The sequence below is a fragment of the Cheilinus undulatus genome, linkage group 23 (genome assembly GCF_018320785.1).
Source record: "Cheilinus undulatus linkage group 23, ASM1832078v1, whole genome shotgun sequence".
Lineage (NCBI taxonomy): Eukaryota > Metazoa > Chordata > Actinopteri > Labriformes > Labridae > Cheilinus > Cheilinus undulatus.
Genome location: NC_054887.1, coordinates 6569414 through 6594289, shown reverse-complemented (window position 1 = coordinate 6594289; position 24876 = coordinate 6569414). Strand labels below are relative to the sequence as shown.

The 24876-nt window shown below is 41.5% G+C and overlaps 1 protein-coding gene across 4 annotated transcripts in view; it reads right to left on the bottom strand.

Moving 5' to 3' along the window:
* The window catches only part of foxp2 (forkhead box P2), a 160275-nt gene that overhangs the window by 89984 nt on the left and 45415 nt on the right, over positions 1 to 24876 (bottom strand). For 2 of the 4 annotated variants that reach the window (XM_041780762.1, XM_041780764.1), the window contains exon 4: positions 8526 to 8712. The exons of 1 other annotated variant lie outside the window; for it this stretch is intronic. In XM_041780762.1, coding sequence (XP_041636696.1) covers positions 8526 to 8702 — 177 coding nt within the window. In that variant the 5' untranslated portion in view covers positions 8703 to 8712. Of the gene's footprint in view, positions 1 to 8525; positions 8713 to 17132; positions 17277 to 24876 lie in introns of those variants that run through there. One more of the 4 variants, XM_041780763.1, reaches the window with a different exon arrangement.

Genomic DNA, 24876 nt, shown 5'->3' with positions numbered 1-24876 from the left:
TGTTCATATTTCAGCCGGGGTCTGTCTCCTGTCCTGAGAGGTGATTGATGCGTCAGGCCGGGGCCGGTGTCTTATTTACACAGTTGAGTGGGGCAATCTCAGGCCTGAAAGATAAACCTAATGAGCTTCTTTGTGTAAGGGTGCAAATGAGAGACACCATCCTCCCACCCCTCCCCTCCTTTCCCTTTTCCATCCAGAGGGACAGTCTGGGTGATTAGGCCTTTAAATTATGCTCAAGGGCAAAGCCCAGATTTGCATCTTAGGTGTGTGTATGTGTGCAGAGAAAGACGGAGAGGCAGGTGAAGGGCAGAGAGACGAAGATGCTTGAGGCTTGTTTGTGAGAGGTGATGCCAGGTGAAAACTGTGACAGTATTTTTAGTATTTACCTGCGACAAACTTGAGTTGTTATAAGAGGGCGGTGAGCTCACACGTCTGTCAAAAGAGCACACACACAGTCGTTTTTGTCCTTTGTCTGTGGGGTAACTTTCTCCCTAATGACTTTCATTTTTGGGGGAGAATTTCATTTGCCCCTAAACCCTAAATATTACTCATCACGAGCTGTCAGATTTCTCATCCCTTCTCTTTCCTGAAGCTAAACAGCGAGGAAGGCAGGTTAATTGCTGTCACTCTCAAGTTGGACCACTGCCTAACTCCCGTGTAGCGACAGGGTTAGCCTGGGAGTAAGATGGCACCTCGGCGCACTCACGGTAATTTATGTCAAAACGCTGCAGTCATTTAAATGGGAGCGGATGGTTTGCATTTTGCTGCATCATGTGCCTCGGGAAAACGGTGAAAAACAGTTTACCAACATGTCGACCTCGATAACAGTTTTAGTACGCTGCATTTTTGTGCAGAAGTAAATAAAATGTTGGCACAAACAAGAGCATTTCACATAAAATAAACAGTGTAAAAACATGACTGGATTTAGGAAAAATAACAGGAAGGATTGTCTTGAAACTTTCAACAGGATTCAAGTAGAAATCAGCAAACTAGGTGCTAAAACTGAGATGCAAACTACTTCATGGCATCTTGATTGCACAAATAGAAACAAATAGATGAAAATATCACTGATAATCTGCAGTTTTAAAAGCCCTATCAGTTTGCTTTGTTAAGGAACACATGATATTACTTTTGGATACAGTACCATTAAAATGACCAAGAATAAGAAATGCCTGATATAACTGGCAAAATATTATCATGTGATAAAGTGAATAATGGTAGCAGCAGACATAAACATTTCTGCCAGGGTTTACAACTGACATATACTGGCTGTGAATGTCAGCCTAAATCTGTTGTAAATATCAGCTGATATACTGACTGTTGATATGGATCTATATCTGCTGCAAACATCAGCCTAACTCTGCCACAAATATTGGCCTATATCAACTACATATATACATTGGCTGTAAATATTTAGCTGTATCAACTGTGTATATGAGCCTGTAAATATTGGCCAGTATAGGCTGTAAATATCAGCCTTTTTTCTGCTGTAAATATTGGCCTATATTGGCTGTCAATATTGGCCTTTATCTTTTGCATATAACAGCCTAAATTGATGGTTAATAGCAGCTTAAGTCTGCTGTAAAATCAGTTGTACACATCAGCCTGTATCTGTTGTAAATAGCAGCATATCTGCTTTCAAATGTGGCAAAAATTAGCCATAAACTTCTGCCAATATCTTCTGTAAATATCAGCCAATATTGGCTGTAAACATTGGCCTATACCGTGTAAAGATGTTACTGTATCTGCTGTTAATATTTATGGATGTTGGATGTCAATAATAGCCTTTATCTTGTAAAGAGGGGCCTATATCAGCTGCAGGCTAAATATCAGATTGTATTTGCTGCAAATAATAGCCTATATTGATGGTAAATATCAGCTTATGTCTGCTTTAAACATCTGCAAATATTGGCTACAAATATTGGCCCATATCTGCTGTAAAATGAGCTGTATCCATATGCCTATATCTGCAGTAAATTTCGGTGTATTGTATATCAGTCTTTCTCTGGTGTAATATCAGGTGATATCTGTCATTAAATATGGCTTTTGTCAGGTGTAACCATCTGCCTATATCTGCAGTAAATAGCAGCCCATATCTGCCATAAAATGTGGCTAAAATTAGCAGTAAACATATGCTAATATCTGCTGTAAACAGCAGCACATCTGCTTTAAACACCAGACCATATCTGCTGTAAAATGTGGCTAAAGTTAGCCATAAACATCTGCACATATATTCTGTAAATATCAGCCAATATTGGCCGTAAATGCTGGCCAAAATCTTAAGATGTTCTTTTATCTGCTGTAAATATCAGCCTAGATTAGCTGTTAATATCAGCCTTTATCTAGTGTAATATTAGCCTATATCTGTTATAAAATATGGCGTATATCAGCTCTAAGCATCTGCCTACATCAGTTGTAAACATTGACATTTAAGTGCTGTAATTATCAGCCCACATCTGCTGCTAATCTTACCTATATCTGCAAATATTTCCCATATCTGTTGTAAGTGATGGCTGTATGAACAAACAAGTGTGTTTTAAAGGCTGATGTTCTTTTCCTAGTTTATCCTTGAACCTCAAAGTGGGTTTCAAGTCTGAAATTTCAGTTCTGAACTTCATTTACATATCCATATCACTACTTGTAAATACCTGCATATTTGAACTGGTGAAAAAAATCTCCCTACTGAGATTGCATTGATTTAAAACACATGGTATTGAAATGCACAGATTATTTTGACAGCCTCAATGACAACCAAAAAAAGTGAAATATTCCTCTTTAAATTCTGGTCAAACATGACTTTTTTGAAGTCATAATTCCCCATTATGTTTGAATTTCATGAGTCAGTGATTTGGGTAGTGACAGACCAGAACAAGGGCTTCATCCCGCTCTGAATATCAATAAACTTCTCAAAGTAGTGACTCCATTTAGAGGGGGCAGAAGTCCGGAGTATTGGCTCATCAATCCCACTGATAACCCTGCGCGGGATTAAGTCCACAGACCACTGTAATCAACTAACAGCCTCATTACGGGACATTATGGTATAGATCCAAAGATCAATGCATGGCTCCATGTACACACACAGCTGCATCTCATATTAAAACATAAGATTTAGTGTGGTTGGAGATAAATTGATTGCTAATATGAGCTCAGCACATTTTTTTAAAAGCAGGGGGGAGCTTTTAGCATAGTAATTAAGGCTGTGCTACATTTATCATTCGCTGTGATACATATCTGGAGCTGGCAAATTGCAATCAGATACAGTGGGTATCTAATCTGTGATCTCAAATCAAATTAGGTCTATTTAGACAACCTTGGGAATGGGGGTGATGAAACCGGGACAGAAAATTAGGGGTTGGAAATTCAATTGTGATATAATGGTTATTATTCAAGATGCATGGATAAGGGAGTGTTTGGCGTTTATAAGGAACCTTCCTGAAAAGATCAGATAGGGAAAACAAATAAAAACAAGCGCCTTTATGCTTTTGAAAGGACAAATTCCACTATCAATATTTGAATATGGTAAAATTGCTCCTGTGTAACCTGGCTGAGAAGACCTTAAGATGCTGCTCTTCTAATTATAGCTGCAGGTGGTATTTTGGAGCTGCTAAGGTAATGGCACAACCCACAGGGACAGTGGAGAATTCATCAGTGCTTATTATTAATCATCCCCCCAGCAGCGTGATGAGAGACCGGAGCTTCTATACCCACTGGACCACTCAATGTCATTCCAAATATGGGAAGAAAATTACACCCAACAGCCTTCCTTCAAAATGGACTCAAAGCGGAGAGAGAGAGAGGGAGGGACGTGGGCTGGAATTCTTTAAAATCTGCTCACAGGTGCAAAGAAAAAATATGACCACACAAATGCATGCCTCACCGTTCTTCAGATGCTAACAGCTGCAGAATAGCAAACGTCTCTGCTAACTAATGCATAAAAAAAAAAAAGCGACTCCATGTTCTGTCTTCTTTCTCGGACTCTCTTGGCTCAGGAAGTGTGTGTGAAGTTAACAGCACAGGGCCCCCTGTTTTAAAAAGCCTCCAGAGACCTGTTAGCTGGACTGCTCATTTCAATGTGTCTGTCTCTGGGTTGGGAAGAGAAGGCGCTCGGGCTGGCCTCTTTTTTTATGAGGCGCACACACTGTCACATCCTCTTCTCAACCCCACCTACCCACCCAGCACCCACCAACCACCAGCACGAGCTCTCAGCCGTGCGTCAGTCCTGGAGACTCAACTACACACTTTATGCTTACGTCGCTTTTCTCTCCCTCTGCTGTTTTCCTCTCTTTAGACGCGGCTGGAGACTTACTAAGTTTACATTTTCACTCACATATCTCTGCTCGTGTAAAATACATCTAGTCTTAGCTGTTTTTGACTCTTTATAAAGTCACATAACACTCCGAAACTATGCCTCTTTGGCACCTTTTTGTCTGACTAAATTTCGGTAAAAATATCAGTTTCTTTTCTCTTTACATCTCCTTCTACAGACAAAGTGTTGGCAAGTTTCTTCAGAATGAAAGTCACAAAACACTAAACCAACAGCACTTCTTTAAAGCATCTGTTCATCCTGCAAAGTTTAAAAAAAGCAACCAATCTCAGTCAGTGTTTTAACGTTAAATATCTTCATTACTTATAATTAGGCCAGTCAGAAATGTAACATTTTATATCCAGATTTCTGTGCAGTTAATTGCAATTAATCACACACTTTCTATTGCATTTTAAACTGTTAATGTGCCTTTTTCCCAAATAAGGTAACTGGCTTCCTGTTTAGACACAGATCTGGTTTTAAAGGTAGATTAAAGGCCTAAACTTTCCCACAGAAAAAAAGAGCATGTTATGGATTGAAAAGGATATAAAAGGAAGGTAAAAAGGTAAATTCAGGTAGTTAAGGTAAAAGCCATTAAAAAAATGTGGTTTTAGCCAGTATTAGTACGCTAAATGTTGACCCAAATTTCCAAAACATTTCAACCACTAAAATTCACTCAAGAGCAAAACACACACGCTAACAAATATACTGGACAAAACTTTTTGCCATGATAACATGGATTTTGGTTGGTAATTTTTAATATTTAAAAAATGAAGACATCCTTATGGGAAAAGAAATATTTCTATCCAAAATAACAGGATAAATAAGTCAAGAAAACAACCAGATTTGAATCCTTGCCCTGCAAATCATATGCAAAGTACTCCTCTCTACATCCTTGCCACTAGCCACATTTTTTTTCCAGGCATCAATTCATGACCCACTAAAAGCAGCTTCAGGACCCATTTTAGGTCCTGACCCACCAGTTGAGAACCACTGATATAGTGTATAATATTGGTCTAATACTCTCTTTTCTAATTTACATTTTGAAAATAACTTTTTGCATTCAAATAGTTTTTCTTTCATTTAGTCTGTTAAACTGAAGGTAGCTGCCTTCATGTTTGGATACAGATCTGCTTTTATTTTGAAAGACAGTAAAAACCGGGTAGACAGAAGATTGTGAGATGCAGTTAATTATGGAAAAAAAGGAACTTGCTATGGATGGTAAAGGAAATAAGGGCAATGTTTGTTTAAAGGAGCTGTGGTGGACTCCATCCCTGTGGCTGCAGGGAGACGCTGACCTGGCTAAACCAAAGTGTGCTGAAAGGGACACAAAGAATTCAATTAACTGTAATCTAAAAAAATAATGCACTAATTATGAATTTTTGTTCATTGCAATTAATGTGATTGATCTCGACAGCCGTAATAAAAACAATGGGATAATTTGCAAAACACCGTCAGACTGTGAAAATAGCACAATGACAACTAACTGAATGTTGAAACTGAGAAATGTTGTGGATTTTTGAAAATTATGAGAGCAATTTCAATTTGATGGGGACATGTTTCAGAAATACTGGGACAGTGGCAATCATAAACCGCTGTAAAGTTTTGTCACTTTATGAATGACAGAAATTTGTCGACTGGTTTCCTAAAGACCTCTAATGTGATGAGTCAGACTGCTTCACATATTTATGGGATATATTTCACATCCACCCGGGCAACCAGCCATAGATGGTGTTTGGGAAGGGCTGAACCTCCAAAAATGATCTCACATTCAAATACAACTGTCTAAATCTTAAAGGAATTAGATTTCCTGTTTGGATCCAAATAGTAGATTTACACCTTAACATGCAAAAAGGAGCTTGTTATGGATGAAAGGAAGATAAATGTCTGATAACACACGTTGCAGATGACTTCTGACTCCTCCACTAAGCTGTTTAAAGGAGTAGTAAGGGACTTATTTACATCAATGTGGCTGCAGGAAGATTCTGAAGTGGCTTAACTTAAGTTTGAAGAAGGACAATAAAGCATGCAATTAACTGCAATTAAAAAAATGTTTGCACTTATTGTGATTTTTTAAAATTGCAATTAACAGCCCTAAAAATAAAACAGAATGTGATAAATTGCAAAACATCGTGTGACAACAACTCAACAAAGTGGAAAATGAGAAATGTCATTGATTTTGGAAAATTGTGAGGGCAATTTCAATTTGATGAGGACACATTTCAAAAATATTGTGACACAAAGTGGTCTTCTAGTTTCCAAAAGACCAGATAAGCCAGACGGACTGCTTCACATTTCCATGGTATGGGACATATTTCACATCCATCAGGGCAACCGGCCATAGATGGTGGTCAGGAATGGGAGAACCTTCAAAAAAACTGTCACATTCATAGGCCTTCAGATCTTCTTTAGAAGTAGGTTAAAGATTTTAGCTTGAACTTAACAAGGGAAAAGGAAATTGTTATCTGTGAGTTTTCTTAAATGAAATGAGACATAAAGGCACAGTGGTGTGCTTATTTTGCATCACTGTGGCTGCAGGGAGATGCTGCAGTGGCTTAGAGTGTGTTGAAAGGGACAAAAAATCCTGCGATTAATCACGGTTTAAAAAATTAGTGCACTTACTATGGGCCTCAATTAATCATGATTAATGCACTTAATCTTGACAGCCCTACTAAAGCCTCTTATTGGATCTCCAAGTCAAGATTCTACAAAATAAAAGCCTCTCAAATTATACTGCATGGTTATTTGCACCCTTTATTTAATGACAAAAAAAGCTAAAAAAAAAAAAAAAAAAATTCCCAGTGTAACATAATGCATGCTCTTAAAGTAAAGCAACATCTTTCCTATATCTGCTTCTGTTTTACTCTCCATCTGCAGAACTTTGATACAAAGCCACCAGAAACCTTCACATGTAAAAGAGTGATAGCTGAGAGAGAGAGAGAATTGACCCCAATCAGTTGTGTGTGCACGAGTGGTAGTGGGAGAGTGGTGATGAATGGAGGTAAGGCCACAGAGCTGCTGCTGTGGCCACCAGCAGCACCGCTGGGGTCGTGTTGTGTGCGGAGGATGGGTGCTGAGATGGGATGGGGGCATGGAGGATGGAAGAATCTACACCAAACATCCCCTTTAGCACACATACACAGACTCAAATCTATTGTACCACACTGTCCACAGGCATTCAGCTGCTGCTTAACTACACACACACGTTAAAAAAAAACACACTCTTGCATGAAAATTTCCCAACAATGCAAAAGGACAGCGCGCATCATTACAAACCGGCGGCGTTGTCCCCCCCTGATCACCCCGAAGCACGGCCCTCTGACCTCGTCTCCCGCTGCTCTTTTGGCGAACTGTCAAAGCCATCATTCACCGTGAAAAGACACGAGAGACACTTGACTCCTTTACTCTGCTGGCGACTGACTTTCACAACTCCTGCTACCCCCCCCTTCAACGCACAAACACAAACTCCCTGCAGCTCATTCACCCCCAACTTGCTCCGACTGAGAAGAAAAGAGCCAAACAATAAAGCATGGATATAAAGAAAGAAAAGTCGTAAAAGCCTTGGAAATTTGACTTTAAAAAGTTGAAAAATGGCAGAATAAAACGCAAAAAGAAAGGGGATGATGTTATAAAATCAGATAAAAAAACATTACTGTAAATAAAGAAGACTTTCTATGAAAGTAGAGTGCAATAATTCTTCCAAAAGTGTCCCGGTCAAAGGTTTGGTCTATATCAGCCGACTTAGGAGGCCCTCTGGTGGATACAGCACCGCCATAACACACATGCACACACACTTAAAGCTCTCAAACTGCTCCGTACGATGCTCTAACACACTTTTCCCCCTTCTTCTTCTGTGTTCTGCACTTAAATGCAAACACAATCTCACATGGCCCTACATATCTGCACCACTCCCTCTATAAATACACATTTAAATGCATAAAAATACAACAAAACATTTTCAACACTACAGGCAAAACACTTCAGGCAAAGCAGCCTCCCAAAAAACAAAAACAGCCCATTGTTTACACGATGTTTTCTCCGTAAAAAACACAAAAATATTTACACAGAAAATATGTCATTGTTCCTCCTGCCTATGTAAAAGACTCCAGCGCTGCCTGAGAGCAAAGAAGAGTGGGAGAGCGAGGGGCAAACAGAGTGGGAGAGAGAGAGAGCGAGAGAGCGGCAGAGAGAGACGGAGACGAGGGGGAGAAACACAACTTACCTGCTGTTGTTGCAGATGCAGCAGCTCGACTGTGCTTACTTCGCTGCTCGTGTCACCAGCGCTTGATCTCCCATCTCTACTGCCAGCCTCTAATTGGCTGCTGCTTAGGGTGCTCATTCCATTTTGACTCATTGAACTGTTGCTTATTGTCTCTGTGGCCGACTCCTGCATCATCATGATTTAAAACCTAGAAGTGATTAAGAGGCACCAGTTAGGGCTCTTCTTTTTACAACCCCCCCACCAACACCACCCCCAAACACAGACATTTTTTTTTTCCACCTTCTATTTTTTTTTGTTATGCTTCTATTATCAAGCTCTCAGTCCCCCTTCTGCAAATTAAAGCATTTAAAGAAGAGGGAGGGGGGAGAAGAGAGAGGGAAAGAGAGGGGGGGTTGGATGCAGGAGGAGCAATTATGCATTCATTGTGTAAATGAAGCAATACAAAGAGATGCACGTCCTGGTGCTGTTTGAAATAGAAAGGGGGTTTTATGCTCAAATTTAAGCATCTAAATTCACGTTATATTTGCAGGAAATTCTATTTAAAAAATGAACTTTTTTCCTGATTTATTCCCCACTCTTGCAGGACAGTAAGCCTGCACAGACAGAGAAATAAAAGCTCTCGTGTGTCCTGACGCTGTCAGATTTGGAGTGTGTGTCGCATGTGAATGAAGTTGCCTAATGACGCAAAGCTAATCATGCAAAATTAAAATTTGGAGGAGGGGGAGGAGGCGCCACATCACATGGTGCAGGGCTGCTGGTGAACATTGTAATGTCATCTTTGCTGTGGCTAAATAAAATCTGCAGCATTTGTTTCCAAGCATTTTAGAGCTCCTTTTAATTGGACACAATTAAAGAAATATTCAGTGCTGTGCACGTGTAAATAAATATGATTTTGTGTTAATTTTCTCTGCATTTATTAGGTATGTAAAGTGAGTGAAAAGGAGAGAAAAGCAGGGTAAAAATCTATCACGAATATCACTAATGATTGTGCTAAAAACAGCATAAATTATGCATATTACCTCCTCTCTCTCCAGTAATAAATGTTTTATCATTTCCCCCCTGCATTTAATGCCTTGTACCTTCACTGGGGCAGAGAGGACATCAGTCGACATTCTCACAATAAACACTCAGACCCAACAAACGGCGACTTGAGAATTAGGGGTTTTTCAAAAATGCACTTTTAAGGATATTTTGCAGCTTTTTAACGAGCCATGCAACAAAAGAAGCACGACAATGATAAGGATAGTGTGTCTGTGCGTGTGTTTTTTGGGAGCATTTGTTCCCAGCTCACACGGGCACTGTGTGTATTCTTTGGCCGGTAAATACCATTTTAATAGAGGTGTGTACACGTCCTTCAAATGTGTTTGTGAGCGAGTGCGTGTTTGACGAGGGGCAGATACAGGACAGGCCTTAAAGGATGTCCACAGCCAGGATAAACAGGATCCAGGCGGGGAGAACAAACAGGGCTGAGCTGTTACACAGAGCAGGGCGACAGCTGCCCGGGACACAAGTAAATAGGAAAAGAGGCCAGGACAAGGCGTGCTTGTGAACAAACAGGGCCCCTGTTTAACACCGCGCCGCTCACTACTGATGGAGAGAGACACGGAAGAGAAAAGATAGAAAGAGGGAGAGGGGAAAGTGAGGAAGAGGGGGGGTGGAGGGGGTGATGGAGAGAGACAGATGAAAAGAATGGGAGAGACTGAGTGGGAGGGAGGAAGGTGGCGGAGGTGGTGGTGGGGGAGAGACTGGCACAATGTGACATCCAATCCGGTGATGAATCTCAGCATAAGAAACTCAAGGCTGCAGCCGAGATCAGCCGGCTAATAAGTATTCAAATTAGGCATAAATTTTACATGGCCGATGTTTAAAATATTCAGAGAAAGACTGTCTGATTGCCTTTACTACAATTTTATGAACATTCTAATGGAGCCTGGATATCTCCCCCTTTTTTTCCTGCTTTCTTTCTTTGGACCAGGGATGGATGGTTCGGGAAAACTTGAAGATATATGAGACAAGGAAATAAGGATTTTTAATAACATGTGAATGCGATGCAAACTGCCAAGGAAATCGGAGGAAAATTGCCACTTTGATATTAACAAACCAATGAAATATGGTTATAATGTGCGTGCATGTGATTACTGATATATAAAATGTTAATATTCTAAAAGGAAGAGGATAAAAAATACACAAAGCCTTCAAATAAAGTCCATACAATGAGTCAAACTGCATAATGATAATGCAGATATATGCTAAGTGTATTCGCAGAGATCAGATGGTGCTTTAACCTTAACGACAGCAGTGAGATAAATTAATTAGCCATCTAAAGGCAGCATTCAAATCTGCCAATTAGAATGTCAATTAGAAACACAGCCAGGCGGCAGTGATGAGCAGACCGAGCCGCCGTGCCGACTGCGGGGATGGAATTGTCACAGAAACACAATACTCAAGAGAAAAGGTGGTGACAGTACTTGGCACCTTAGGGTTTGACTTCATGAGTTTGAGTGTGCCGAGTACGCATCCCTGAGGAATACCGGGCTGGGCCTGGCCTGGCTTGAACCAACTGGGTCGGAAGCAACAGTGAGTGAAGGCTGCCGGCTTGCCCCACATGTGTTTGACATCCCATAAATTGCCGGTGTCCCGCATTTCAACACACACCCGGCGTTTCCGAAAGCCATAATCTTCCAATGAGGGAGACCGCTTATTATCGTGATCGGAAACAGAGAGGGAGCCTGTTATTGCCCCGGCTAATACGCTGTAGATGTATAGCTGTGGGAAGGAAGATGATAGTGATACTAAGTGTTTAGGTTGAAGGGGTGGTGGAGAGATAGTGAGAGGGGGGAGTCCGACGTTTCTATTAAGGTGGAGGCTCAGCAGAAAAAGAAAGAAAGAAAGGCATTTCCTGATTAAGCAAAGCTAGACACAGGCAGACACTTTATTTGCAAAGCCGCAGCCCAACACCAGCTTTTGTCTCGTTCCTTGTGCAACCATACCCCCTTGCTTGCTATTCCTCTTCAGCTTGAGCAAATATTTACCCTTGAATCTCGCACTACGCAAATCTGTCTCTTCCATCAGGTGCTGAATCCGAGAAAAGGGGTCCTGACGACGCATTTGGCCCCCGAGATTGGGAGAATTTCTCTCCCTTTCTTCCCAGAAGTGAAAGGTGTAAGGAGAGCTGGAGCCACAAACACTGTGTGTTTTCTGCACACACACACTGAAAACACACCTATCATTAAAGGGGAAAGAAGCAGCCCTCCATCTTTGTTTGCGAGCTCTAAAAGCCCTTAATGTAGCCTCATTACCTGGCCTGTCTCCCGCTCTATCATGTGCAGTAAACACACACTATGACACTGGCTATCCATCTAGTGGGAATACACAGCTGTCTGAGCAACACAGGGGAATTTAACACACTCATATCCACACGTTTTGCTCTGAGACTTGTGGCGATCCTGGATCCACTTTCTGGATCCTCATTTTTTATGCATGAGATGCAAAGTTTTCATTTAAAAAAAGGTGACCGGGAAATCTGTGATCCCAGACGTCCCTTCATTATCACTTTCAGGAGGAATTCTTTTGGTTTGTAAGATCAAAATAAAAAAAAATCATAATAATAGAAATTACATTTCACAGTCTGCTGACTCCTCACAGCTCTCTGATCAAGTCGAGATATGCTTACCATTTTAAAATAATCACAGATTCTGTGCTTGAGTGGAATTAATTCATCATTGCCATAAGTTACCATGCATACAAAATAAAGAAGTAACTATGCAAGGGCGGCACATTCTCAATACTTCAGATTGCTTAATAAATCAAAATGCCAAACGAAAAATGGTGCAGAATTTAAAATCAATTTAATGAAGAAAGGAGGAAATTAACATAAATAAAAGAGGATTTTATGATCATATTTGTGTTTATAGCTGCAGATTCTGCAGACTTTACATCCATGTGGTAAGTTTTGGGTCAGAAATGGAAAAAAAATCCACCTCCCTGGATTAAACATGGCAGAGCCAGGAATTAAAAGCTTCCTTTTTGGCACTAAAGGGCCACCATAAAGGAGCATTAATGACTACTTCTTCTAAACCTGTGTATGGTAATGGTTTCTGCTCTCAGATAGAGGAATTTCAAAAGTGTTTCGCCGGTGAATAAAAGGAGAAGAAGAAGAAAAAAGGGGGGGTGAAGGAAATCATATTTACAAAATCAGGAGTGGCCCCAAATGAAAGGAGATGAATATGAATAATGGACTTTGCTTTTTTCGGGATTAACATTATTCAAAGCAACAGAATCAAATGTGGTTATCTCCTGTCCAATGAGCCCTACATGGAGAGAAAACCCTCCGTCATATTTCAATTCTTCATTTGAGCCGACAGTAAATCGTAGTTCTGTGATAGGAGACATTCAGAGGAGAGAACTTAATTCTCTTCTATTTACAATAAGGAGATGAGGCAGAATAAGATAAAAGACAGACTATTTGCGACAGTGTGGGTGAGTTTCCCCTTAAATGGACTGAAAGTGTCTGTTTGTGGAGAAGGAATGACAAAGAAGAAGCAGAGGAAAAGGGGTGTAAAGTGCATGTTCAATTGTACGGGCTGCACAATGTCTCCTTAGAATCAAATGCAAGAAGCTCTTATGAATAGTGTGCATGATACAAATTCATCTTTGCATGAATACAACCAGCTCTGAAATGTCACAACAGGAAAACACTTATTGTACATGGGATATCCAATTTCTAATAAAAAGGGCAGACATGGCTGATGCAAAAAAGGAAAAAGAAATGAATTTAAGGTTGATCCACAAATATAAAATAACAGCCCTCTCTATGAGGAGAGCATCATTCCCATGTTACCCATCAGCCACCTCACTCTGCACGAGCAGCAGACAGCACCCGCCGCCGAGACAGTGACGAAAGCTGATCAGTCAGCTCTCATTTGCATATTTGCCAATTCTGTTAATTAACTCGGCCCACCTAATCAGGGCTAATTGACCTATAAAGAGGGGAGGCCTCGTTGTCTCGTCCAATCATCTTTACTCAGAGGCAGAGGAGGTGCGCCGGTGAGCGCGGGGTGCTTCCGATCTTACTGTATTTATAGACCAAGTCAGAAAAAAACTCAGGACGGAGCTGTGACATGAAGAGGGATTTAAAAAAAGAGGATGGAGAGGTTTCCTGAGGAACATCAGAGGACATGCTTTGACTTTCTGATCCCCCTCCACGGCACGGTGCGGCACGGCACGGTGCGGCACATCCAGCGGACAGGCGCAGGGATCCAGCCGCGGCCGGTGCAAGCTACAGAGACATAGCTCATTGTGACGTTTCCAGTTATTTCTGGTTGATTAGGGCCATTATGTCTCCAGCTCTGATTTATGTTGTCATTCCCCCTCAGCAGTCCTGCATCAATAGATCTTAATGAATTGGTAAATAAGGGCGAAGATTGCAGTTGACAACACCGCAACATTCCTCATTCATACCAGACAAGATTTATGTAACCAATTAGGGGCAAATAACAGAGGGAGGGGGGGTGGACTGGTCAGGAGGAAAAATAATCTTTCCACAGGAAAATTACCAAAGTCTAACCCAGGATGAAATAGATAATGGGCTGTCTTTAACACCGGCTTAGTCACACTTTCTCCATGCCCGGTTGGGGACTTTTAAACTGCGAGGATCACTCCTGCTTCTCTCTTAGGATTAAGAAATTGATTTTAGAAAAATACACACAAGCTGGTTGACAGTCTGGCTGCACCTATGTGTGAAAAAAACCCACATCTGCATAATGTCCACACCAGAGATGATGATGGAATCAACAGATTAAAAATTAAGCCCTTGCCGACAAAGCACCACTTTGATATGGAAATATAAAAATTCAAGAAGCTCTCTTCCTCTCAACCGTCCAAAAAAGAGCCAATGAAATAGAGAAGTAAAGGGGTATGCGCTCAAATCAATTGTTCAGTTTGATTCATCCATTAAAAAAGTACTAATTTGCATTTTTTATAGTCTTAAATTTCCATGATTTAATTTCAAGTTGGAGCAGACAAATAAAGGCCTCTTTGTCTTAAAATAAAAATGAGATAAAAGTGCTGATCATCAATAGCCAACGACAGGACAGAGAGACCCAAAGGGCAGGAGTGAACAGAGGTGGAAAATTAAAGCAGAGTGATACAGGGAGCCAGCTACTCTTTTTTTTTTTTCAGCCTCTCTCTCCCCTTCAAGCACATGCAAATGAGGCCGTGCTGCTTAACTGCATCATTTATGTGGATAATAGCGGCATCATCATTACGGGGAACTCAAATTAAATTACATCACAATTAGCATAACAAAGTGATTGGTTAAACTTTCAAAACAAATAACGGCGCCTCGGCTAATGAACGGTGTTAATTGGAGAGCGTGCGTTCTAAATAAAACATGTAGGTAAACATGTGTTTTTAGTTCAATATTTTTTTATTTTAAATGAGGCTCATGTAAGGGAAAAAAAGATGACTCAAAAAGTGATTATTGCCAGGGGGATTTGTAAGCTGAAATACAAAATGTGTAGCATTTAATTTTATTGCGCTAAAGAAGCTATTATATGGCAGACTCTGGAGAACAATGTAAATTATCTGCCTTCAAAATGGAGTTTGGCCAATTCTCCCTATGAACTAATCACATAGCTCATTATGCATTAGGGTATTAAATTATGAAGAGGAGTCCCTTTCGCATTCCTGCACAAAGCCCTATGAAATGTTAATAATATGCCCACAATAGCCCAATAGCATGCCTCACCCAGCCTCATCAATATTTAAGTAAACAAATTATCCTGCCTGCCTTTGATAAAGATAATTAGTGCGTCGACGATTATCAGTCTATCGGTGACCTCTCCTCTCTTCTCTGCACTTCTGAGAGTTTTAAAACACACATTTTTGCAACACTCCAAGAAAAAGAAGTTGAATTAAATTCCTCACATGTCTGCAAATGATTAAAAATACATTGTTATTAGGTTAGGAGTGATTAGCTTAGCAAGTAGCAACATCTGACTCCAAAAAACCCACAAGATCAAGTGATACCAGAGCCACACGCACACACTGTGCACAGTCACACGCGCAAACACACACCAAAGCCATTCATCAGCACTAATTAAGCAGCAGATTAACAGAGCAGCGCTGAGCGAGGGGCTGCACGCTTCCACAGTGGGATGAGCAGCAGGGAGACACAGCAATAAAATACAACACAGCAGAGAGATGATGGGTGATTGATGGATGCATGATGGATGGATGGATGGACGGATGGATGCATGGAGTCTTCCTGACTTTTTTCTTTTTTTTTTTTCTTTTTTTTTTACCTGAAGGTGAAGACTTCCACAGAGCTCGACCAGAGAGTGCTCACCTCTCTCCCGCCACAGCCGAGGGTGTCTCGCAGCGACGGCCGCAAGTCGACTGGTGTCACCCCGTGGAGAGGCAACACTATCTGTGTCATCACTTCAGCTGTGTTTATGGGGGATGGCATCATAAACAAGCCACCCAGCCCCCGCCCCGCTTTCTCTCCCCCCTCTCTTCTCCACTCCTCTCCCTCCCTTGCCACCTCACCACCACCGCTGCCGCCGTGCCATTCATGCATACTTAAATCACCCTCGCCCCCATTAAAAAAAAAAAAAGAAAGCCCAGACGCCTCTCCTGACAATTATTCTATCATTTCCAGTTGTCACCGGGGCAATTACCGACCGGGGGCCCCCACAGTGTGCGGGTCGGACATGCAGGGCCCCCCGATAGATGGAGAGAGAAAGGGGAGAGAGGAGAAGAAGAGGGAGGAGGAGGAGGGGGGGTTTAGTGTACAAAATGGAAATTTATGACACAGACACGTTGCCTTCGTTCTCCTTGCACACTGGAAATAATTAGACCATCATTTCTTATGCCTGCCGCTGATGAAATATATCACCATTACTGGAAAACTGGAAAACTACTTATCATTTAACTCCTTAGAAATGAGCGACAAGGTAATTACAAGTTTTATTTTGCTCTTTTCATGCTCAAAATGACCTTCAAATCTGATTCACAGACTTCTCCAGTGCAGAAAAGTTGCAGAAATTTTTGCTTTCTGTGCAAAAGTGCGTGCAGGTATTGTGTGAGTGTGTGGCTGTGAGTGTGTGTGTGGGTGGATCCTGTGTGTTAAATGTGTGTGTGTGCGTGAGAGAGAGAGAGAGAGAGAGAGAGGCTCCTCACACGGGGAGTGCGGGGACTCCTCGCAGGATGCTCGGCGGCTCTCTCCCCCGTGCCTTGGCTGCATTCTCGCCAGGCTCGCTCTGATCGCTCTCTCCCTTTTCAAGTGCCACACAGGCTTTACGCGCAACCTGCAGGAGCTGGCTTTCTCGGGGGGGAAGCGGAGACAGATGCAGGGGCAGGAGAGGTGCATTCGCCGCGGCGGAGGTATGTGCTTTATCCTTTTCAGTGTGCGGGTCGGTGCGTGTATGTGTGGAAGGAAAAGAGTCTGAATGGGATTAGTGAGCGGAGAGCCTCGGCGGCACTGAATCTCTAACGGAGAGTGCACGGGGCTCTTAAAACTACAAGCCATGTCACATCCATGCATTAGCACTGCTACCTTACAAACACAACCAAAAAAGACGGCAAAAGACAGAGGGAGAGACCTACCTTTGAAACAATGAGTGAGAAATCCACTCTCCCCGGTAAGGAGCATTTGAAGAAGTATTCTCAGAAGCCTGGAAGCGTTATCGACAATGAAAAAAAAGGGGGAGAAAACGCCACAAGTAGGAAAAAAAAGAAGTGAGGAGAAACTAGCTGACGCTTACTGTCAGAGACATCAGCGGAGAAGTATTTACAGCCATATTTACAGTAGTGCGAAAGAGAGAGAGCACCTCTGCCTGGTCACGTCTGAGAGACAGTTTCAGCGCCGCCTAATTAAAACAAGTCAGGCGGCCCCGCTGGATTGTTTTGACGCCCGAGGACCAATAGTACACAAAAAACCAGCGGCTTGATCGGTGGGGTTGGGGGGGAGCGGGGGAGGGGGCGGAGGGTGGCGAGAGTTGGCAAAGGAATGGTGGTGGGGGGGTGTGACTGTGTAAGTGCGTGTTTGGTGTAGAAGAGGAGAGGAGGGGGGGGGTTTAGAAGAAGAAGAAGTGGAGGAATCTGAAAGGGGAGGGAGACCACAAAGGTTCAGAAGTGGGGAGACCTCCACAAATGCAGAATGCACTCCTAAAATCCAGCTTTTACTGAAAATAACACACCTCCATGCAAGCAGAGCACACATGATTTAACATAAAAGTAACAGCTTCCTATCAGCTGTAGATTTGGTTTACCACTTGATAAAAGCAAAACGTGTCCGCACAGATGTCTTACACAAGGATCCAGATATTTGAACTAATGAATTACTTCACTATCTCTAACCGGGACCGCAACTGCCTCCAGAAGCCAAAAATCTGAATGAAACCGCCTCAGACTCTGATGTATCCACGACAGTAAACAACACACAACAAGCAATGAGCTGGAACAGTTAGGGGCTAATGGTGTTTGCCAATCCCTTTTGTCAAATTTTTTTTAATTCTCCTCCTCCCCTCTTTTTTCTCTCTCTCTCCCCTTGCATGCCACAGATGTTTTTCTTAGTCGCTCCAACAGACAGGAATCTACTGGCAAGAAGAAAAGGCTCGGTCTTCCCCAGGAGAGAGGAGTACAAAGCTCCCCCCACTACTCCCCGAGTCTGCGTACGGCAGATGCAGAGAGACCGGTCCATCTGCCACCAGCTCGCGCTGCCACATGGGCCTGGGAGATTTATTTTTTTTCCCACATAAGTTTGTGCTAGATAATACACAAATCTGAATTTGGCAGAGATGCAAACTCTAAAATTAGACTCATTTCCAGACACATGTGTGGATGCATACAGCTGCAGAAAGAGGTTACACAGAGTGCAAGAACTTTTATGTTTTAAAAAGAGGCACCCAGGGCGGCTGTGACAGATTTATTTAGTAAAAGATGTAGCCCCTAACGTAGGGTAAAGACCACTTGAACTCGCAGCGCTGGCATGATTTAACAGCCGCTGAATTGCACATTATCTCCCCGGCTCTGCTGAAGCATATTTTAGCCGTATGATATCATTATTTAGAGACCGACTCGGAGCAAAAGACGCGTTTTCATTAGTGTCAACTGTCTTGAGCTGTGAGGCGGAGAGGGTAAACACTAAACAACCATGGCACAGAGAGGGAGAGAGAGGCTAACATTAAACAACTGCTGTTAATTGCTTTAAGCGTCCACATTATGCCAGTAATTTCTCCCCATTTCTCTTTTACTTGACGGCTTCAGGCTAGAAAGCTCCTTCAGCCTGCTTTAATAAACTACCCAGAGTGCCTCGCTGGAGAAAAAAGACAAACAAGAGGCCCCTGGCCCTTCGAAGCATGCGCCTCACTAAGGGTGATGAGGGGGGTAGAGTGGGGGAGAATGCTATGCCTATTTCTACACATCTGTGACAACTGTGCGCCTCCTCCCTTCAGGTATTTATTCCCCGCGTTCTCTTCTTCCTGCGCTTTCTGCTGCCAAGGTCAACGGAGACGAACGGGCCCACCAGCGTCTTGATGTGGTGGCAGCGGAGCAAAGGAAGGAGAAAGAAGAGAAGGAGGGGGGGCGAGATAGACATGTGTAGTGGGTGCAGAGGGGAGGGGGTGATGATGGCAGCAGCTGGTGAACAACCCTGGCATGAGGAGGGAGAGACTTGTCGAGCTACGATGCAGAGTGACGCCGTGACGCTGTGACGGCGGATGCTGTTGTTTTAACAGTTAGACACTCGAGTTAAGTATTTAAAGCAGGTTCTCTCGCACAAAGACACCCGGAAGAAGCCACTCTGCCATGAGGTTTGTCAGTCACAAGCGGCCTTCAGCCATGTTAGTCACTTCTTAACCCTGAAGGCCAAAAGATGCAAGATATAAAAAATGGAAGAATGCTCAGAATGTGTGAGAGAAAAAGGGGGGGCATCAAAAGCTGATCTTTTTTCTTTAAAAAAACATACTTTGGAGACTTTTAATTAGGGATGCATGATATTATCAGTCAGATATTGGTATCAGATATTAGCAAAAAAAGCCAAATAGAATTATGTAAATTGAGATCTTTTTCTTTATTCACTCTTAGTCTTTAAACTTTTAAGTGTGTTTTAAGAAAAAAAAAAGTTGTTTCTTTTTCATCCTCAAACCTACAATTGTTTATGTAAAACATATTTAAATATCGGTATTGGTATCAGTATCGGCTAAAATAAATCTGTAAATATCAGCATATCGGATATCTGTAAAAATCTATTATTGTGCATCCCTAAGTTTTATGACTTTTTTAGGGTGCAGGACAGATGATGGAGTCATAAACAGGGACAAAAGATTTGGGGAAAGGAGACACAGGTTGGACCTGAACCCGGGGTGTCTGCATACATAAGCGCAACCGAACCAAAAGGTCACTTTAAAATTTTTAATTGCAATTAATCTCAGAATTTCCAAAACGATCTGGCTGCAGACCTCTATGGTGGGGCATTCAGCTGCAGACCTCGACAATGGGGAGACCTCAACTGTGGGACATACCGTACATTACCCAAGCCAGAACCAGAATGAAGTACTGAATGATGCATATTATCTGCTCGCTGTTAGAGGTTATAGTACATGGCTATTCTTCACAACAGAAGAATTGTATGGTTAAAAATAAAAAATGTACTTTTATTTAACACAAAAGAAACTAAGGAAAACCCAAAAAGTGTTAGGGGTTATGCACCGGAATCCTAAAGGTTAGGGTTTGGGTAAGGGATCGGGCTAGGGGGATGAAATTCCTGCCCCACAATTAATGCCAGCCCATTATAGAGGTCTGCAGCCAGGTGTTTCTCAGAATTTCCCGCAATTAATCGCAATTAATTATATTCTCTTATGGAGTTTTAAAATGACACTATTTTGCATTTAAAACTTTTTTTTGGTTCATTTTGGATTTTTATACCTTCTTAAACTAAAATGACTTCCTGTTTGGATACAGACCTGCTTTCATAGACAGATCTAAAACTATGGTACGAACTTTACTAAGAATGCACAATATCTGATACGCTGATATTAGCATATCAATTCCTGCAGATACTGGTATCACTATTTACTGTATGTAGTTAGGACCCTAAGCCCAGACCTAACCTTGTAAGAGGATAAAAGTAGGGATTTCAAAAGATTAAAATATTTCAAAGATACATTTCGAGTGTTTTTTTTTTTGCAGGGGGAGACAAGATGGGAGAAATGTGGGAAAGGAGACCTGAACCCGGGCCACGACCCCACCACAAGGACATCTACACCCAAAGATGAACATTTTTAATTATGGTTTATCTTTCTGTAGTTAATCACAATTAACTGTACTCTCTATATTTAAAATTATTTTGTGTTTAAAATAGTTTTTGGGTCCGTTTGAATTTTTGTAATGCCTACTTCCTGTTGGGATACAAACCTGCTTTTAAAGGCAGATAAAAGGATTTGGCAAGGACTCTGCCAGGGATTTTTGGTAATATCTGATATGCTGATATCAGCTATGTAGTTCAGACAAGAAACTTCAGTCCTTAACCTACATTTTAAAGTTCAAGGATGAATGCAGAAACAATCTTTAATCTGTAGAACATACTTAAAAGTTTAAAGACTGAGTATGAACAAAGACAAAGACAACAGCAAATATCAAATATAACCAAATGCATCTAATGTGATATTCATATCCAAAATATTGGTTGCAGAAATCGTCATATATGCCAATACTGGTATCATGCCTAATCTTAACCACAGAAAAGGATCTTGCTATGGATTGAAAAAGAAAAAGGTAAATATCTGACAGCATAAGGTTTAGATGACTTCTGATTTGCCCACTGAGCTCTCTGTGTTTATCAACAGTGATCTGAAAGAGACAATAAAGATTAATGTGATTAAAAAAAAAAATGCACTGATTATGGACCTCAATTAATCACAATCAATGCGATTAATCTCGACAACCCTAAAAAAAAGCAATCAGAATCTTTTAAATCTAAAAAATTGGAGCACAGAAGACAAAGGGAATGTTAGAGCCTGAGTGCCAAGTGCACTCCCTCGTCCATTCTCCTGTTTAAGAGCCAGCCAGACAAAATGAAGTGATTTTACTGTCTGATAAAATATGTTCAACGGCCCCTAAAAAACTCCCACACAGTGTTAACTGATAAATCCACACTCACATGTGTGAAATAGAGCCCTCACATCAGCGCCGTTCATTTATCGTCACACAAACGTTGCACAAGCACAATTCGAGAGCCTCCTACAAATAAATAAAAGCCAAATAAGGTGGGGGGTTTTTGTGTTCCTCTGTGATCACTGGATGGATGCGCTGCTTATGGCCACAGAGCAGAGACCATTACAGACCAGTGATTATATAAGTGGTTGGAAGGCTGCACCATTTTAATATACTGTACTTAAGCACCAGGGTATCCATGGCAACTTGTCCTGCACAGTGCATTCAGAAAATCCCTAATGAAATGCCTATTAAGTGGCTGATAATGACAGTGTCCAAATAGATTTGCATATGTGTTTCAGTGCCAAAAAACCCAGAGCAGAGGATAAAGGTAGAGAGGGGCCTGACTGCTGCACACACAATAAGAAACAAGATTTTTATTTTTTGTGTGGAAAATGTTAGTTATTTCATGCAATTTGTCAATTACTGCCCTAAAAATTTAATTTATGAAGTATTTATTTTAACAAAGCTTATATAAGAGGAAAAAAGGAGTAGTTTTTGGTGTGAATTGAGGCCTCAATGCCGTCCTCTGGGAGTCTCCACATGTGACTTCCATTTGCGACTTTGGCAGAGTGCCCAACAGGACATCCCTGAGAGAGTGTTTGCTTGACTCAATATCAACAGCCCGAGAAAGCAGCCGGGGATGGGGGTGGGTGAGGAGGAGGGGGAACGCTGTGGCCAAGCCCGGGCCTCAGGTTCCTATTGAAAATAAACCCGGCTGTACATTCACCGGGCCCAGAAACATCAACACTGCTCTGCGAGGAGCCACGTATAGCACTCAGCAGCGTTCCGCTGGTGCCTCTCCAAGGCTTAATGATACCTGCACCTCCCCTCCAGCTGCTTCTGCCGACACCGCTGCCGCACACAGACAGCGGGCGGGCGGGAATTAAAGTATACATTACAGCAGAAAAATAAAAAGAGATCGAAATGACAGAAGTCAGGCGGTTCAAGCTGACCGGGCCTCTTGAAAAGAAGCAGCTAGCAGACTAGCGACAGACACTCCAGGTTAAATTGGCCCTCCTGTGCCTCCTCTTATTCTCCCACCAACACCACAGCTGCCTTCAATGCCCAACCCCCCCTTCCACCCCCACCAAAAAAAAAAAAAAAAAAGCTTTTCTTCAAAAGCGTATTTGAATTAAACGAGAAATCAAAGAGTCGGCTGAGCCGGGTAAATTTAAACAAGCAAGTGCAGCTTACAGCAGTTTACCTGTTCTCCTGCACACTGAAAGTAGATGAAAGAGCAGAGCATGGCAGACAACTTCCCTTTATTCATGCTGGCAGATATTATCATGCAGTGGGAGTGTCACAATACCAGACTTAGATATGATACTGGTTAAAACCAACGGATACTGGCACCAGGACAACAAAAATGGAGAAAATTGGCCAGAAATATTGGTGTATTTTTTGCTTTTAATTCACAAAAACTGCAAGAAATCTCCTGCATGATGTCTAAATCATAACAGAGCGCTGTCTAAACAATTTAGACGGCACTCTGTTTCCTTTGCTTACAGCTTTTTTCTTAAAGATATGGCACACAAATATGGTTTTATTGCCTTTTCCTTTCCTATAGGGTGAATCAGGTTGATAAAGTCGAATGGGATAGAAAAAAAAAAAAACGTCTGTACTTCTTTGACTGTGAAATCAATGACCTTTTGTCCAAGTCAAAGCTGAGACAACACTTAATAGAAATGGCATAACCTTATAGATGTGACATCACTTAGGTGGGCGGGGCATGCAGCAAACTAGAGGTTGACCATGTGATTCATGAGGTCCAAAATGGCGTAAGCTTCTGCCTATTTTCATCAGTTACAAACTGTCAAAAATAAGTTGCTCAAATTCTGAAGCAAACAAAGTCGGAGCATTCTATTTTTAAGACACATTTTTGGGGCTTTTTATGCCCATTATTGATAGTGGAGGACAGTGGTTAGAATTGGAAACAGGGGTGAGAGAGTGGAGGAGAGACATGAGGGAAAGGAGCCACAGGCCAGACTTGAACCCAGGCTACCCGCATCCATGGGTGCCACCTAACTTACAGGCCATCTGCGCCCCAAAGTTGGTGTACTTCTGCAACAGAACCAAAAAAACCTACAAACAAAAAACTGGAAGTTATTAACTTGGATTTAGCCTTTTTTTTCTAGTAGCCCAGTAAAATCCTTTTAGTTCATTTTAAATTAAGATCGTACCCTAATAACGTTTAATCAATTCAAGTCAAAAACTACTTTAACTGATTTTATGTATAAGAAATGGTCACCTATCACCTGAAGATTCTGTCCCAATTCAACAAATGTGACCAGAAAAAATGTTTTGGATCAGTTTTCACAAAAGTGTCAGCTATTCCTCCAACATGATAAAACCTTTCTTTCTCCTGAAACAGAGAGCCAACATCTTCAGCGCTGCAGGACGGACATAATCTTTAAATACGTAGTAAGAAGCCTTTTTCAGCTGTAAATCCCGGCCTTTAATGACTCTAAATATCAACAGTATGTAAGAGTCAGGTTGTAGGGTTAAAGGCAGGACCAGCAAACAAATAAAATCTTCATTCACTGTTAGATTTGAGTGTGTTATGGAGGAAATGTCATTGCTGTGTTATACGGCAGTGGATCACAACCATTTTTTTCTTAGGGCCTCCTAATTTGTGTCTAAGAAAAGCTAAGACCCCCCAACAGACCCACCTGGAAAAAAATCAAACAATTTCAATTGTTTTCATTGAGAACACCCCAACATAAAATCCCTATTTTTAATAGTGGTTTGTTTACGAGAAGATGGAAAATGTTTTAGTCAAAACGAATAAATGGAGTACACCAAAGCTTTGAATTTTTGAGATTATAAAGTTGAAAAGCTGAAAATCCAACAACTGTTTTCAGTTTGGTTTCTTGTAAATTTAAATGTTTACTCTGCTAAATTTAGCTCCTTAAAACACTGACACTTTTTAGTTGAGTTTGGGAAGTCCTTTTGTTTTAAATTGTTGTATGGACTAAAGTCTGAGGTCTGAAATACAAATTCAGATGTCAGTATCAATATTGGTATCAGCTTAAAGAGTCGGAGTTAGGGATGCACAACATTGGATTTTTGCAGATATCCAATATGCCGATATTTGCAAATCAATATTAGCTAATGCAGACATTGATACCAATAT